The 15,181-nt window shown below is 41.2% G+C and overlaps 1 protein-coding gene and 1 pseudogene across 3 annotated transcripts; one reads left to right on the forward strand and one right to left on the reverse strand.

Annotated features, from left to right (window-relative positions):
- Positions 1–22: 22 nt before the first annotated feature.
- ADPRM (ADP-ribose/CDP-alcohol diphosphatase, manganese dependent) lies at positions 23–15,154 on the reverse strand. 3 transcript variants are annotated; one of them, XM_033089362.1, is made up of 6 exons: positions 15,053–15,154; positions 11,179–11,255; positions 7,112–7,729; positions 6,024–6,140; positions 2,906–3,115; positions 23–1,804 (listed from the first exon to the last, which is right to left on the reverse strand). In XM_033089362.1, exons 3-6 carry the CDS (start codon positions 7,710–7,712, stop codon positions 1,764–1,766), a joined length of 969 nt encoding a protein of 322 aa, XP_032945253.1. In that variant the 5' UTR covers positions 7,713–7,729; positions 11,179–11,255; positions 15,053–15,154; the 3' UTR covers positions 23–1,763. The 3 variants fall into 3 exon arrangements, with proteins under 3 accessions (XP_032945253.1, XP_032945250.1, XP_032945252.1); XM_033089359.1 differs by lacking the exon at positions 23–1,804 and having other exon boundaries at positions 2,565–3,115; XM_033089361.1 differs by lacking the exons at positions 23–1,804; positions 11,179–11,255 and having other exon boundaries at positions 2,565–3,115; positions 15,053–15,138.
- Positions 8,843–15,089, forward strand: LOC117012855 (cell division cycle-associated protein 3-like; annotated as a pseudogene).
- Positions 15,155–15,181: the final 27 nt, after the last annotated feature.

The raw sequence follows: 15,181 nt of genomic DNA on the forward strand, positions 1-15,181 counted from the left end.
TAGACATTCTGGGGGTAAATATATTATTAAAGTTCATTTTATCAGTTACTATTTACTTTTCAAAATGTGACTGCTAAAATATTTAAATTACTTATGTGGCTCACATTATATTTCTGTTAGTGCTGTTTTAGAGCATCTGGGTGGCAATTTTTTACATAGACTACTATCAAACTCTGTAGTCAAGACACTATTTCATGAGATTTAAGAAATATTTCACTCAAAAAGTTATTAGCACCAATCATACATCATGAGAGTGAAAACAAGCCTGGTAGTTTGTGTCTTTATTTTTATAGCCTTAATATTAAGTATGCTATAAATGTTTGTTAAAGGAGGTAAGCATGTGTTTTGTTCGTTTTACACAATTACACAATGGCCAGTAGACAGTCAGCAATTCTTTATCAAGGTTTAGATGAGGTAAAGGGAAAAAAATCTAGTTGATACTAAAGCAATTAAAGTGAAATTTATTTTAAGGGTCAATAAAATAAATATAAAGGATTTCAATGTTCCAGGGTACATTCAGCTTGCATGGTATTTATGGCTTTTATAACTATTAAAATCATACATGAAGAAATGGACTTATTTGCAAATTATATGTAGGACCTACCCATGATTGATTCTATGCTTAAGAGAAATGTTCCAATTTTTAAAAAAAGTAATGTTCAAGATAAAGATACTTTCATCCTATCTGCATCTCCCATTATCACACTGAATTCTGTGAATATACAGTTCCTTTTGAATCTCCAAAAGTATCTAAAGGAACTCACTTTTGGTAGTGTACTGCCTTTAGAAAACATTACTGAAATTGCTTTTAAACTCCATAGTTTAATTGAATTTAAGTATTATTAGGTAAGTTGCATATTTCTGTTATCAAAACCTGTCTTCTCACCAGCTTTGTTTCCTCCCCTTGTCCCTCTTCTACGTCAGGGTCTCATTATCCACTGCGGGACTGAAGCACAATCTAGCCACACGTCACCCAGCCCAGGAACCCGAGGGTTCTTCACTGTGTGACAAGTCAAATTCTAACTCTGCGCCCATCGTTCAAGGCTCTTCTCCACACAGCCGTGGCCTGTCCTGTCCTGCTTTACTTCTTGCCACACCCCTAGAACCGTGTGGTGATCCTCACAGCATCACCTGCCTCTCCTACACTCAGCATAGCTTTCGGCGCCGCTGCTTATGCTAATCTGTCTGCGTGAAATGCACTTCCACACCTACTGAAACCATATTTTCTTCCTTCTTCAAGCCAACCCCAATCCCTCCAAACATGAAACCCCTGCTCCACGTTCCCAGTTCCTCTTCACACGTTTGTATCTAAGGTTGTCAGTGTCCACATGCTTCATAAAGCTGGTGAACGCAAGGAGCACATTACAGTCTCCTCTGTGATAGGCTGTGATAGGCTGAATAACGGCCCTCAGAGATATCCAGACCTTAAACCCCGGAACCCATGGATATTAGCTCATATAGCAAAATGGACTTTACAGATGTGATCAAATTAAGGATCTTGAGATGGGATTATCCTGATTATCCAGGTAGGCCCTCAAGGTAATCACAATTATAAGAGGGAGACCTGACTACACAGACAGAAGAGAAGGTGGCGTGACAACAAAGAAGAAAGATTTGAAAATGCTACCTTGCTGGCTCTGAAGATGGAGGAGGGGCCGTGAGCCAAGGAACCAAGAAATGCAGCTCTAGAAGCTGGGAAAGACAAGGAACCAGACTGTCCTGTACAGCCTCCTGAGGGAGCATGGCCTGACAACATCTTTATCTCAGCCCAGTGAAAATAACTTCAGGCGTCTGACCTCCAGAACTGCAAAAGAACAAATCTGTGTTATTTAAGCCATTATGTTAGTTTGTGGTAACTTGTTATAGCAGCCATAGAAAACCAATACACCTGTATGCCCCGCTGGTGCCCAGGTACTCAGCAGGCACTTATGTTGACGAGTATTGGTTTTGACTCTCTTGCTGTTTTTTAAGCCCTGAATCAAACTTTCTCCACACTTAAACAGTCCCTACGTGCCATCTAGGAAGTGTTTTTGCAAATAAGCCTTAGCATGTATGACAACTGAGTTAACATGTTCCATTCATCGATAATGGGAGTCACAGGGAAATTCATTTACTTGCTATGTTCACGTAGCCACCAGCTGGTGGCCCAAAGAGACCACGTCAGCAGGCACACAGATGCACTCACTGGCTCTTGGTCCTGCTTTAATTGGAATCACAAGAGGACCACGTGACTTCTTTGAAGGCCCTTCTTATAGCCTTACGTGGGAGCACACTTCCTTCACCTGTGAAGTAACTTGGTATTTTTGGTTTACAAAATAGGAACACAATCCTATAAAAGTACAGTATGATGGATATTCTGAGCAAAAAACAAAATGTCCAAAGCTCACTCACACAACAGAGTAAAAAGGAAAAGCTTTACCTGAGCTTCTATCTGTTTTATTATGAATTTTAAGTTACATAGATAATACATGAACATATTCTCCTTGTAAAAAGTAAAAAAATCTCAGGTAAGGCTAAAATAAAGTCTGTTTTGCAGATTGTATCACCCTCCCCACCCGTCCCCCTCCACCTCTGCAGTCTCTCTGGTTAAGTCAGGTTACTTTAATTCATTTTCTTTCCAATTTTCAGCACTGGATATATTATCCAAAAATGACATTTCAGAATGTCTTATGAGCCAACACACAGTGAAGCCATAACTACATTTTGTGATGCAAATAGAATACTAAATGAGATTAAGGATTAGGGGGTGGGGAACAAACACAAAGCAATGTCATCCTCTTTCTATAAAGACAAAATCAATCAGACTAAAAATGGAGAGCTTTTTCCTTCTTGTAATTCATAATTCTGTCTGGCACTCTGCCCCTCCCTTTCAACATCATTTTGTCAGGATACACATAAACTGTACCAAAAGCCTGGCTGTCTGGGGCTGTTTCAATAACGCCTTCTAGATTGACGTGGTGCACACCGAAAGGGTCCTCACAGTAGCCGCCATCGTGAGTGTGACCGGCGAAGAAACACACCACACACTCATGAGACCAAATGACTGTCAGGGCGTCTCTGTAATTCCAGGCCAGGCACACAGTGTCAGAGGCCTCTGGGTAAATGGGAAGATGGCCTGTTAGTTAAAGAGAAGAAGAGTTATGAACCAATTAGGAAATACCTCTTTCACCAAAAGCAAGGGCGAAAAACTAGTACCCAGAAAGGGGAAAAAAAAACTGTGTACTGCTACCTCATCATGGACTGAGACCAGCGAGAACCCACATTCGTGAAGAACTAGGTAATCTACAACACGTCTCTGGAGCATAAAGAAGGGTGCGACAGTTCCCGTACCAGGGGAGAGAGGCTATGGAAGAGGCAGAAACCCTGAGATCTCTACAGCCTACAGAGTCTCAAGATGTACAAACATCACGGGAGACTGAGGGCTTCCTGTGCCGGGCGGCCTGCAGAGGCAGCCAGAAGTCAGGCAGAACCTGTGCTGGACTCCAGTGTCCTTAAGTATACAAGTGTCATATACACACACAGAGGTACTCTTAAACAAAAGAAGAGTTTAGGGACGGGCCAGTGAATTATAGATCATTTTTATAAGCACTCAATGTTCTATAAAGAACTGATTTATGTCACTTTAAACACCTCCAGGAGATCAAGGTAGCCATAGCCATGTGACAGACAAGAACAAACAGTGAGTTCAAGCAGGGAGCGTTCACACTAGGCCCCACAGGAGATATGCGGAAGCAGAGCCAGGAGGACTTCCAATTCCTGAGGCCAAGACACGTAGGATGAGGCCACACCATGTGTCAGGCCACATCTTCAATCCCTTGCCTTTTTTCTTTGTCACTGTTTAATTTTATTCTAAATATTTTTATTCTGCTTAATAGCTATTAGTTTGTGTTACAAGTTAAAAAATGGGGGGCTAACAGAGTGCACCTGCGTGTGTATATACACACACACACACAGCCACTCTTCAAGCTGTGATCAGGGCTAAGAAGCCAGAGGCTCTGAGACCTTCCAGCTCTAGATGCCATACTGTCCTCATCTATCGAATCCCTGTAGTATTTGACACAGTGCGTTTCTCCCTTCTCCTTGACTTCGAGGACATCACCAGTCCTCGTTTTCCTCCAACCTCAATGACAACTAATTCTCATTCTCCTTTGCTGGCTCTTCATTTCCCCAGTGTCTTATTAGAATGCTTCACTTCTCTGTCTACACCTAATGGCTTGGTGATCTCTTAGCAATTTACAGTTTTGAGTATAACTGTATTTTTTCAACTTCATTTATACATCTTGTCCAACTTCTATTCCGAATTTCAGACTCATACTCATATGTCCAAACTGCTTACTCAACGGTCTCTGCGGATGTGTAATAGACATCTGATATCTAATAGGCATCAGAAACTCAGTATTTTCAAACTTGAACTCCTGAACTCTTCACCCAAAACCCGCTCTGGCTGCAGTGTTCCATATCTCAGCTAAGAGCAATTATATCCTTCCAACTTCATAACCAAAACTTGAGAATTAGGCAAAATGACATCCGAGTAGCCAAAAGGAAAAGTGCAAAACCAAATGAAAACAAAATTTCTATTAGTCATTTTAAATTTTGCTAAAGAAAACCTGAGGCACTCAGTTGTTAAAGGTTTATTCATCCAGGTTCTAAGCTTACAAAAAAATGGAAGAAATTTAAGAGATTGCTCATGTAGGTAAGTGTACTGACATTAAGTAAAGAGAAACAGGAAGAATACAGGATAGAGGAGGCAAGGGGACTGGGATAGAAAACATGGACTCTAATCTCAGCTCTGTCAGTACTTGTATGATTTCAGCTATGAGTTCACTCTCTTTTGCTTCAGTTCCCTTATCTTTAAAACGAAAAGGTTTGACTATATGATCGTTAGGCCCCTCTTAGCTCCAGTATTCTCTAGATTAACACCTATTCTCTAAATTCCAGCCTGGCACTGAAAAACTAAAAAGCAGAGACAAGAAGTATCCCAGTTTTTAAGACCACTTATTGTAAATCCAAAATAGTGTCACAGCAAGCCCAAAACCTGAAGGTACATTGTATTTTCCAAGCCTTGAAGGACATTTGATACACTGATGGTAGCAGAAACCCCCGTACTCCATCTACAGGTTTTTACTACGTGAGTGGACGATGAGTAAGTAAAAACTATATAGAGAGATAGAAACCTAATTTTATATCATCACCTGTCTGAACAGCCTATCCTTTTCAAAGAGTCTTCATGTTCACAATTTCCTTTGATGCAATACTGAGAAAACTGCAGTTTGTAAGTCTGACATTTGCCCGGTCACACGGCTCACAGAAGTTAAGAGCCAGAAGAGCATTCCGTCTTTGTTACCCCCAGTCCAGTATCTCATCCATTACGGCACATCAATTAGATCCCTAAAAACCGGATCTAATCATCTCAGCCCCCAAACCAAGTACACCAGCCACAAGGCAAATCCAAATTCAGCTCTTTGCGCACGCACACACGTGCACACACCCACGTCGGAGTGTTATGTTAAGCACCTCCAGATTCCTACAATCTCTGATGGCAGTATGTCTGTCAAAAATGATTCTGAACGAAAATAATAACATAAGTGCTCAGTGCCCACTGCGTTGTCCCTGTTATACTGGCTTGGCTTTCATCCAGACAGCAGGGGGCCTCTGGTGGCCACTGCACTGACAGGCAGGTCTCCTAAGGCTTAGATTTGGTATGGGGCCTAAACTGAATTTCTCATTTAAATGTTGCTATATACATTGATCCCATTTGGGGAAATTGTACTTTGAAACCTGAACGGTCAACTCACAGGCTCTAATATTTGGCAAGATGTATCTGTTATTTTTCCATTCTTTCTTGACTCAACCTTAAACGTTAACCTTATTTTCAGATCTTTTCTCAATAAAAACAAACATTAAACTAAGTATTCACTTTATAGAAAGAGGGTATCACAATATAAATATTGTTAGTATGCTTTAAAGTCTGATTCCTCTTATTCTCTAAAATGCCGGTGTAAACAAATTGTTTAAATACTTACTCACGATCACCACCTTTTCTTGGTTGGTGTCAGAGAATGTAAGGACTTCATTCAACCAGTTCAGCTGTTCTTGGCTGAATCCTCCATTAAACTGGACAAACTGAGGCTCAGAAAGTCCTAAAATGAATTCTGTAAGTTAGACCCGTCAAACATCTTTTTTTTTTTTTTTCTTTTGTCCTCATGAGTGCATTCGAACTTAGCTAATATGGGGACACTTGTAGTAGGTCGGTGCAAAAGTAACTGCGGTTTTTGCCATTATTTTCAACCTTTTAAACAGCAATCACTTTTGCACCAACCTAATACTTTTCTTTAGGAACATTTGGCAGCAATCAAAATAGGAAACCACAAGAGTTTAGAGTGATATACAAATAAACCACATTGTATCTTACTCCTAGTCTTAACACTCCTCTGCTTAGTTCACTAGCTTCCTGTTACACTGTAAATAAAATACACTCTGTACTGTATCCACTGAGCTACTGCTAAACCCACCAGCACCACACTGGCCTTTTCTGCGTCCAAGAACGCCCAAGTCTTACACTGCTTAGTGCCTCTGTATTGTTTTTCCCCTTGGTCTCAAAGACTCTCCCCAGGGTTGACTTCTTCCTGTTGTTGAGGTTTCAGCGTCAATGCTTCCCTCCCAGGAGAGGCTATCTCTGACCACCTAAACTAAAATAGCCCGCCCCCACCCCACTCCTTTACTATGTTATTATACTTTATTTTCTGGGTAGCGTTTATCATCATGGAAATAATCTTGTTTCTGTTTCATTTATTATCTGTCCTGCCTACCTACTGTTCTTGTTCCTTCCACTCTATCCACAAAAAAAGTGACACTGTCAGTCCTGCTTACAGTTCTGAATAGCTAAGCTCTAGAAAAGTGCATGGCCCAAAACAGGCATTCAGATCTCTGTTACATAAATCTTGGACCAACTGCAACCAATCCATGTGCCATGAGGCTTGTGAGAAATCCTGACCCTGAACGACAGCGACAATATATTTTTACCTTAATCATCCATCTTCCTGCTGAATAAAAGGTAGCTGAAGAATTTAAAGACAATGTATTAGATTCTCAGCTCAAAGGAATAATTCACCTTGAGGACTATTCAATTCCATATTTGGATTGTGCTCCCTCAGCATCCTCAGACACTGCTGGTATTTTGGAGAAGACTGATCCACGCCCAAGACACTCAAGTCATAAGCATCGAGTAAAATGAACCGGAACTTAGGGAATGGTGCAAAGTGGTAAGCGTAGTAACTCCCTGAAGGCACAGTCTCTGGATGATGCACAATCTGGTCTTCTAGAAACTTTGTGTTCAGTTTAGAGTTTGTTAAATAGTCTCTGCTGAAGTTATAGAATTCATGGTTTCCCCATGTGTGATGAACTGGCACTCGAAGCCTCTGAAATGTGTTCATAACAAGTTCTAGCGACCTTTCTGATGCTTTATACTGTGCATTATATCCATCGATGATGTCTCCAAGCTGAAGTACACAACACGGTGGGGTGCTTTCTTGATTCCAGTATTCAATAGCACCCTGCAAGTGAAGAAGACTGTGTCTGTAGTATCTCCGTCTGTTTCCTTGGTAATTATAGCCGTCTTCTAAATTAGCATATTGAATATCTGCTATCACTCCAAAGGAGAAGAGAGGTTCTGAACTCTCACTTAGGGTTCCAGGATTGGGCTTATCATCCATAACCTCCAAACAAGTTTCTAAGTAAAGCAAAAAAGGTAACTAAGTTATAAACATCTTAATTTTCTAAATGGTAAAATGGATGTTAAATTTACTGGTTAATCCACTGGGTAGCCTGGTATAGAGGAAACTGCATGGGCTTTAGAATCTGATGGTCTTAGTTAGGTCCAAATTATCAAGTCCTTGCAATGCTTCAGTCTTCTCATCTGAGAAACAGATAACTTCTATTCTTTAGAAGTGTCATAATTTAGCAAAGGATTATTATCCTATAAATGAATAGGCATTCTAATGCTAGTAAAGTCAAATCTGGTATAATTTGAAATTTTTAAGAAATATATACCAGTTTTACACACACACACAGGCACCTTCTTTCACAAACACCAAAAAAACTACTTCAGGAACTTTTTTTGAAAGTCATGTATTACACTCATTCATTGCATTTTATACATTAGATTCCTGCTATGGGTTATTTTGTGTCAGGCTGGATAGGTCACCTGAAATAAGTTTCTCATATTTTATATCTGGAATAATGGAGAGGCAATAAAGACATGAGAGGAATAATTTTAAACAAAAATTTCTGGCAGAAAAACGATGATGCTGACGTGACCATTTTCATTTCTGAGAATAATGGTTCCTGGTTCTTCAACAGCTGGATTCTTATATGAACCAACTTTTAAAAACCAGAATACCATTTCCCCACAACCAAAACAGGAAGTATGGCATCTTTTTTTTTCTTACACATGATCTCTGCCTGGCCTCAGTGGCCAAGAAGTAGAAGAGATTCAGACTTGAAAAAGCTATTACTTTATATTGTTTACAATCTTCATGTATAATTATTTATAATCTTGTAAAAGAGCCAAGAATACTAAAGATTAAAATAAAAACCAAAGGCCAAAATCCTAAATTATCAACTATTATTGTTACAAAGTTTACAGTAATAAATTCTGCCGTGGTATCTAAGTTTATTAAAACCTAGTAGTTCCTAAAGAAATTCATTTGGAGTTTCTAAAATCACTTTCAGACTCCTGGTCTCCAGTCATTTGCTAAAGAACTCATATACCGCCCGAGTTCTTTTTAATCCTCGACAGAATTATAAAATCCTAATTGTCAGAGAGCTCCCATCAGAGGTGGACATGACAACTCCACAACTGGCAGTAAGGGCCAGACTTCAATCTGACTTGTTTCAGAATTAGGGGCTTCTTTTCATTCTACAACTGTTGACACTAATGACATACTTTCAATTTGATCTACGCTATTATGAGCTTCTGCTACTTTCCTTTCTTCATTAACCTGATTAGGTATAGTTAACCCTAAAACAGGAAATACAGCAGCACCAGAAAAAGAGATGGACATCCTAAAAAATGGTTCGGTTTTCTTATACTTTGTTAGTTTCATTTGCTTTTGTCTTCCTGCAGTCCCCATTTGAAAACCCCACTAGATATCAAGTTAGTCTATATGTATGAGGGGTGGTAGATGAGATAATCAGATTTGGAAGGTGAAGAACTCAGATACAAGTACAATAAACACAAAACTCATTTAAGCTGAAAATCTCTAGTCTTACTAAGTTTCAAAGATTTGCAATTCCAAGCACAGATTAATAAGAGAATCAAATCAGAAGACAATTTTGCAAGTGTGTCAGTGGAACATTATTACCAAAGCTTAAGAGAAACTGTTTCTGGGAGTGCTTTTATCAACACTGCCAATCGAGCTTGTTTATTTTTATCTTTAAACTCAGAGCCTTCAAGGTAATAAACACTGTGGAACTTCTACAGGGCATTCAGTCCCATTGATCTCTCCTGCACAACTGTGTTTTTTGGTGTTTTGTTTTTTTTTTTACTTACACAGCACACATTCTGTTTTTCTGGTAACAGCACCTCAGTGCCTCTTTACGCAACTATTCCTTATTTTCCATGTGGTTTACGAGAAGCGCAGACACATGACCCAGGCCCAGCCTGTTTTAAAAGCCCAGCTGCCCCTCTGGTCAGTTAAGCGTACGCATCTAACCTACGCAAGCCAAGGGTCAGCCCTAGGACTTTTGCTAGAACTACTAGCAAAACAATTAAAAGTACTTCTGCTAAGCTAATAAGACTGGAGTTCTGGGGAAAAGCTAACTGAGAAGAAACCCAACCTTCCGGAAGCAAACCTGACTAACGGAAAGATGTCGATTCCTGGGAACATTAGTTGAATACCTGGATCACTCTGTCCCTGCTAGGACTGCTCTTGGTTATTTAGTTGTACCAGCCAATAAGTTGTCCTTTGAGCTTAAAGCCAAATTGAATTAGCTTTAAATTTTCTGTCATGTCATTCCAAAAGTCCTGTCAGACACACCGTCCACTGGAACACAGTTCTCACAGATATGCAAAGATTTGCCAACTTTTTAAAGAAAAAAATTAAGCAACGGAGAAAAACCACCAAGGGCCACACACTTCAAAACAGTATGTATTCTGGGGTAGAAAAGAGATCCCAAATACTGAATACATATAGCTTTTAAAAATCAGGTTGTGGCTAGGGAGCATGCAATGTCATTAAAGAAATTGTTCTGAAAAACAGAAACTTGAATTCATACTGTGATCAGCTAAGGGAAAGACAAGAGGCAAGAGCGGAGCACAAAGCCACGCTCAAGGAAAGACAATTAAATCCGAAGTGATTTAAGTGATTTAAAGGACAAAAAGAACCAAGTGGGCAGGGAACTGACTCTCCTGGCTAGTTCAGTCTGATTTTATGGCTCGTGGAGACGCCAGGGAGCTCAGAAAGGTTGGTCCTGGCGGGCAGAGAGAGCGAAAACTCTAAAGACATCTCCAGAGCTTCGGGAGCTGAGGCTCGAGTTGCTGTGCACCCAAAGGTGGAGTTGGGGCCTGGCTAAGTGATTTGAATAAATTAATGAATAAGTTAGAGGGCCTGGCTGGCCCGGAATGAGCCGCCTAGTCAGCTGCACCAGTCACTGCCCCCGCAGAGGCCTCTGGCCCAGCGGCCAGGAGGTTCCTCAGCTGGGAACTGGGAAGATTGGGTGGTGTGGAGTCCGAGGTCGGACATGGGCGGTGGGGACTGAGACCTGAGCAACTTCTCACAGGCATCCCCTCCTTGTCCCGGGCCGGGCCCTGCCTCATCCAAGAGCGTCCTAGTCACTCCAGCGTGGCCTCCCCCCACAACAGGCATCTGGCACGAGTGGCAGACCCGCATTCACCTAGTGCTAGCATCCTGCGCACTCCCATCCAGGGGGAGAGCTCTCCACAGCCAAACGTACCAGCAGGGAGCAGATGGAGCGTCCAGGGCTCAGATCTCGGCTCTCCTACCCTTGGCATTGCATGGACACCTATGAAGACCAGCAGCAGAGAGCCCCCAAACCACGCGTGAAAGGGCTGAGTGAAGTATTTGAGTGAAATATTTGAGACGGAAGCCCCCAAATCGAATCTTCCCCCAGAACCTGTTCTGCACCTAGAGGCACCTTCATCTTCTGAACTGGACTTACCTCTGGGCACCCAGTTTTCCCTTGAGGACGGATGTCACCTTGGAGTCAGAATGAGCTCCCTTCCAAGCGGATGTTTTCTGAGGAGGAAACAGGACAGCCCTCAGAAACCCCTCTGGCCAGCCAGGGCTCAGACAAGCCCTTGAGATACCCTGAGACGCCCCGCTCTTCAGGTTCTAAGTGCAACAGATGGAAACAAAATGGCAAGGCAGTAGGGTGATCTCCCCTCACCATCCTGCAGGATGACAAATCCCCCGGGTCTCTGACACCACGGCAGGGTAAGTGACCTTCTCCCGAGTGAAAGTGTTTGTTAGAGAACTAAAGGATGGGGCCATTCTGGGAACTGGACGACTCTGAGACTGGAGGACAAGCATGGAACGAAGGCTAACACCATGACAAGGAAAATCAGCACGTAGCCGTGGTAGAGAACGAGGCCAGGCGCAGGCCCAGCCCTGGGTTCACCAGGGGTCTAGTGGTATTCTATGTCCTCTTGCCCCTTCTTTCCCTGAAAGACTGGAAAGGCTCATTTTCTTCGATTCCCCCTAAACTACCAACTCTGGAACTGAGAGCTTTCTTGCGCTTTCTTTGTGTCTTATATGTTTCTTGTACTTTAAAGGAAGTGGCTTTAAAAAAAAAAAAAAAGGGTATCTCCAGTGGGGAGATTTAGAATAAACAGAAAATCTAATGCCAAGGAATTTTTTCAAAATATCCTCCTATTCTACCAAATACACACAAAGAGTAAGTAAGGAGAGAATAATTGTTGAAGCTAGTAATGGGTACACGAGGTTTATTCTCTCTACTTTTGTGTGTTTTTAAATGTCTATGAAGATTTTTAAAAAGCATTCTAAAGTTGAGAGAAAATAAGTCTGGAAGAATCAGAAGACGTAAGGAAACAATTTGCTTTCGAAAAGAAAGGAAAATAGCAAGTTTTTGTTCTCCAAGTTTTGCCTGCACCATTTATTACATTGTAAGTTTTCTAAGATTTAGTTAAGAGGTATTATGATGAACTGTTGAAGGCTTTAAAATTGAAGACCTTGAATTGAATTGTAGTTCCAGATTTTCCTAGAGTAAAACAATCCTCACTGGTTGTGAGATTCAACTAGGTTATAATCCAGTCATCTACTGTGTTTGCCCAAAAATAAGATCTAGCCAGACCATCAGCTCTAATGTGTTTTTTGGAGCAAAAATTAATATAAGACCCGGTCTTATTTTAATGTAAAATGTAAAATAATGTTACATTTTAATGTTAATGTAAAATAAGACCGGGTCTTATACAATATAAGACCGGGTTAAAATAATATAATATAATATAATACTGGGTCTTATATTAATTTTTGCTCCAAAAGATGCATTAGAGCTGATTGTCCAGCTAGGTCTTATTTTCAGGGAAACAGGGTACTTTGTAAATCATAAATAAAGCACTATATGCATGTTAAGAATATTATTTTTTAATTATGTATCTGAAAAGTTATCTGCCTAGTGAACCTCAAGATACAACTTTTTATAGAACAGAATTATGTAGAGAACTTTGCAAGTTTTTCTCCAAAAATGCCTATAGAAAGTCATGGTGCAGGATAAACAGCCAGCATTTTGTAAAAACCACCTTTGCCGCATCAATGATTTTTAAGACTAGGAAGAAATACCTAGGGATGCTTAACTGCTGAAAACTTGCTCCAAAATGATACTAATAAAACACTGTAATAATTAACACTGGCAGAAGGCTGACATTCCTTATAGAAAGCTGTCAGGCATCTATAATGAACTTGTGAATGACAGCCCTACATTGAGAAGAATATTTCCTTTATACTATTGTCAAAGATAAAAAGGGGGTAGCGTGGGGGTGACAAATCCAGAAATTAGTAGGGAGAGACTCTATTAAGGGGAACTACTGCAAGAGAGAGATGCTCAAAGCCTAAGCCAGAAGTGGTTGAGGGGAAGAATAGGAAAGCATAGTTTTTACATGCAGAGCCCATGAGATAGGTAACTACAGAAGCGGGCGTTGGTGGTGGTCTTGAAACTTAACTGTGCTAAATATTACAGTAACAGGAAAGTTGAGGCAGGAAATATTGGTGGCTAGGTGCATGGGGTGGATATCTGAACTGGAAATGAAGCAAAAATGTTAGTGCTAGGAAGTTCACACAAAGTTAGGCCTAGTCAAAACAGCCTAACGTTATGGCAAGCACAAAATGTAACCAGCCTTGTCACTAATGATAGAACATGTATCAGATAACATTATGCATCCTACCTCTATCAAGAAAAGTATCTCAATTGAAAGGAAAAAAACCTCATTTGGGGATCTCGGTGGTTTAACAGTAGTAATACAAGTTGTAAGTTTACACTAGATGTTTTAGGTACATATCTTTTAACATTAAAGTTTCATGGGTCCATGAAATCAGGCTCATACGTGTTATTCGCAATCCATCCACGGGTTAGTTACAAAACACCTACTTTGAGTCAGCAACTGTTTTAGAAGCTACTGTTTCTTTAACATTATAAATTTAAGATGAAGTTGCATGAAAATGCTCTGGTAAACAAACAAAGCTATTAAAAGAATCATTCTGGCAAACAAAATTGAACAGACCCGCTAAAAACACCACTGAACTCAAATTTATATGATGTGTGTTTGATCAATTAACCTACAAGTTGAGCAAAAGAATGAACAATAATTTTATATGCTCACTGTCTGAATAAGCAAGGTGCTTTTGTGTCTTTGTGTCAATTTGAGGAAAAATTTCTCCCTGGGCAATACACAGAAGTAAGACGGTAAGGAAAAAAAATCGTACTACCCACACACAGGCAACTCCAAGACAGAAAATTTAGTTTGATTAACAACGATATGAAGTGCTAAGCAAACATTTACTTTGAGCAAAAATTCCAGTTCAACTTTGGAATCAAGAAACATGGGTGATACTAGACTACAACTTGACTGCATGAGAGCAGCACACTTGGCTAGTTATGCCAGCTCCCAGAAAATACCATGCTTCAGTCCCACATCTCCGGAGCAGGAGTTACTTCTGCTTTCAGGGAAGCCCAATGAAAAAAAGCCACGCAGGAGTGGCATCTAAAGTTAAGGAACAGAATGAGAAAGTGATTTTTTTTTCCTTTTTCTGTATTTTGCAATTCTACCACGGAAGTAGGGAGGGTAGGGGTTAAGTTCACAGATATTGAGGCATAAACAAAGGCAGACAGAATAAATGCGAGTTAAACTTTCAGAAGAAATGAAAAATAAACCTCCGAATGTTCTCAGGCTTATTAACATGGGGCTGTACCCAAACAAAATAAGCAGTCCCAGATGAGGAACCCATCAACAAACTTTAAACCACGCAACTGAAGGGGGCAGGGGAGTCAACGAGAGCATTTTAAGAAACTGGGGCCCAGGGAGACTAAGTTAAGGGATGGACACGACGCAGTATATATTACTTCGTACTGTGCTGTTATTTATAATTAGGTAACATTACGTATAACCTGAGAACAACTGGGAGCGCCAGGCACTTCAATCACACTTGAATCGCCCTTGCCTTATTAACTACTCAAATTATCCTTATTAGCAATCAAAACAAAAGTCAAATTATTTCAAGTGCAATGGGTCGGCTTGGAGGGGCAAAGGGATCAACAGCCTTATAATTCCACTTGGCCGGCCTCCACACTAGACAGGAAGAGGGCGACGAGAGTGGGGGTTGGGGGTTGCTAGGTCCCGCGGGTCTCTGGGCGGTGTTTTCTCTTCCGTGGCTGGGATGCCTAGCGCAGCGAGGAGCCCCCAGCGCTCAGGACCGCCCCGCCTAGGCCCGAACCCCGAAGCAACCCCCTTTTCCAGGCCCTGCTGCCCACCCCCGCCCAGCCCAGCCCAGCCCCGACCCAACCGCGAGGAACCACCTACCGCGCGCCAACTCCTAGGCGAGGGGCTCCCAGACTAAACGCTAGACGACCGCGCCACCATCGAGACGAACGGAGAGAGCGGCTCCTTCTGACTTCCGGAGGAAGTGGAAACGCCGCCGGAAGTGGAAGG

Source organism: Rhinolophus ferrumequinum, chromosome 21 (assembly GCF_004115265.2).
Source record: "Rhinolophus ferrumequinum isolate MPI-CBG mRhiFer1 chromosome 21, mRhiFer1_v1.p, whole genome shotgun sequence".
Taxonomy (NCBI): domain Eukaryota; kingdom Metazoa; phylum Chordata; class Mammalia; order Chiroptera; family Rhinolophidae; genus Rhinolophus; species Rhinolophus ferrumequinum.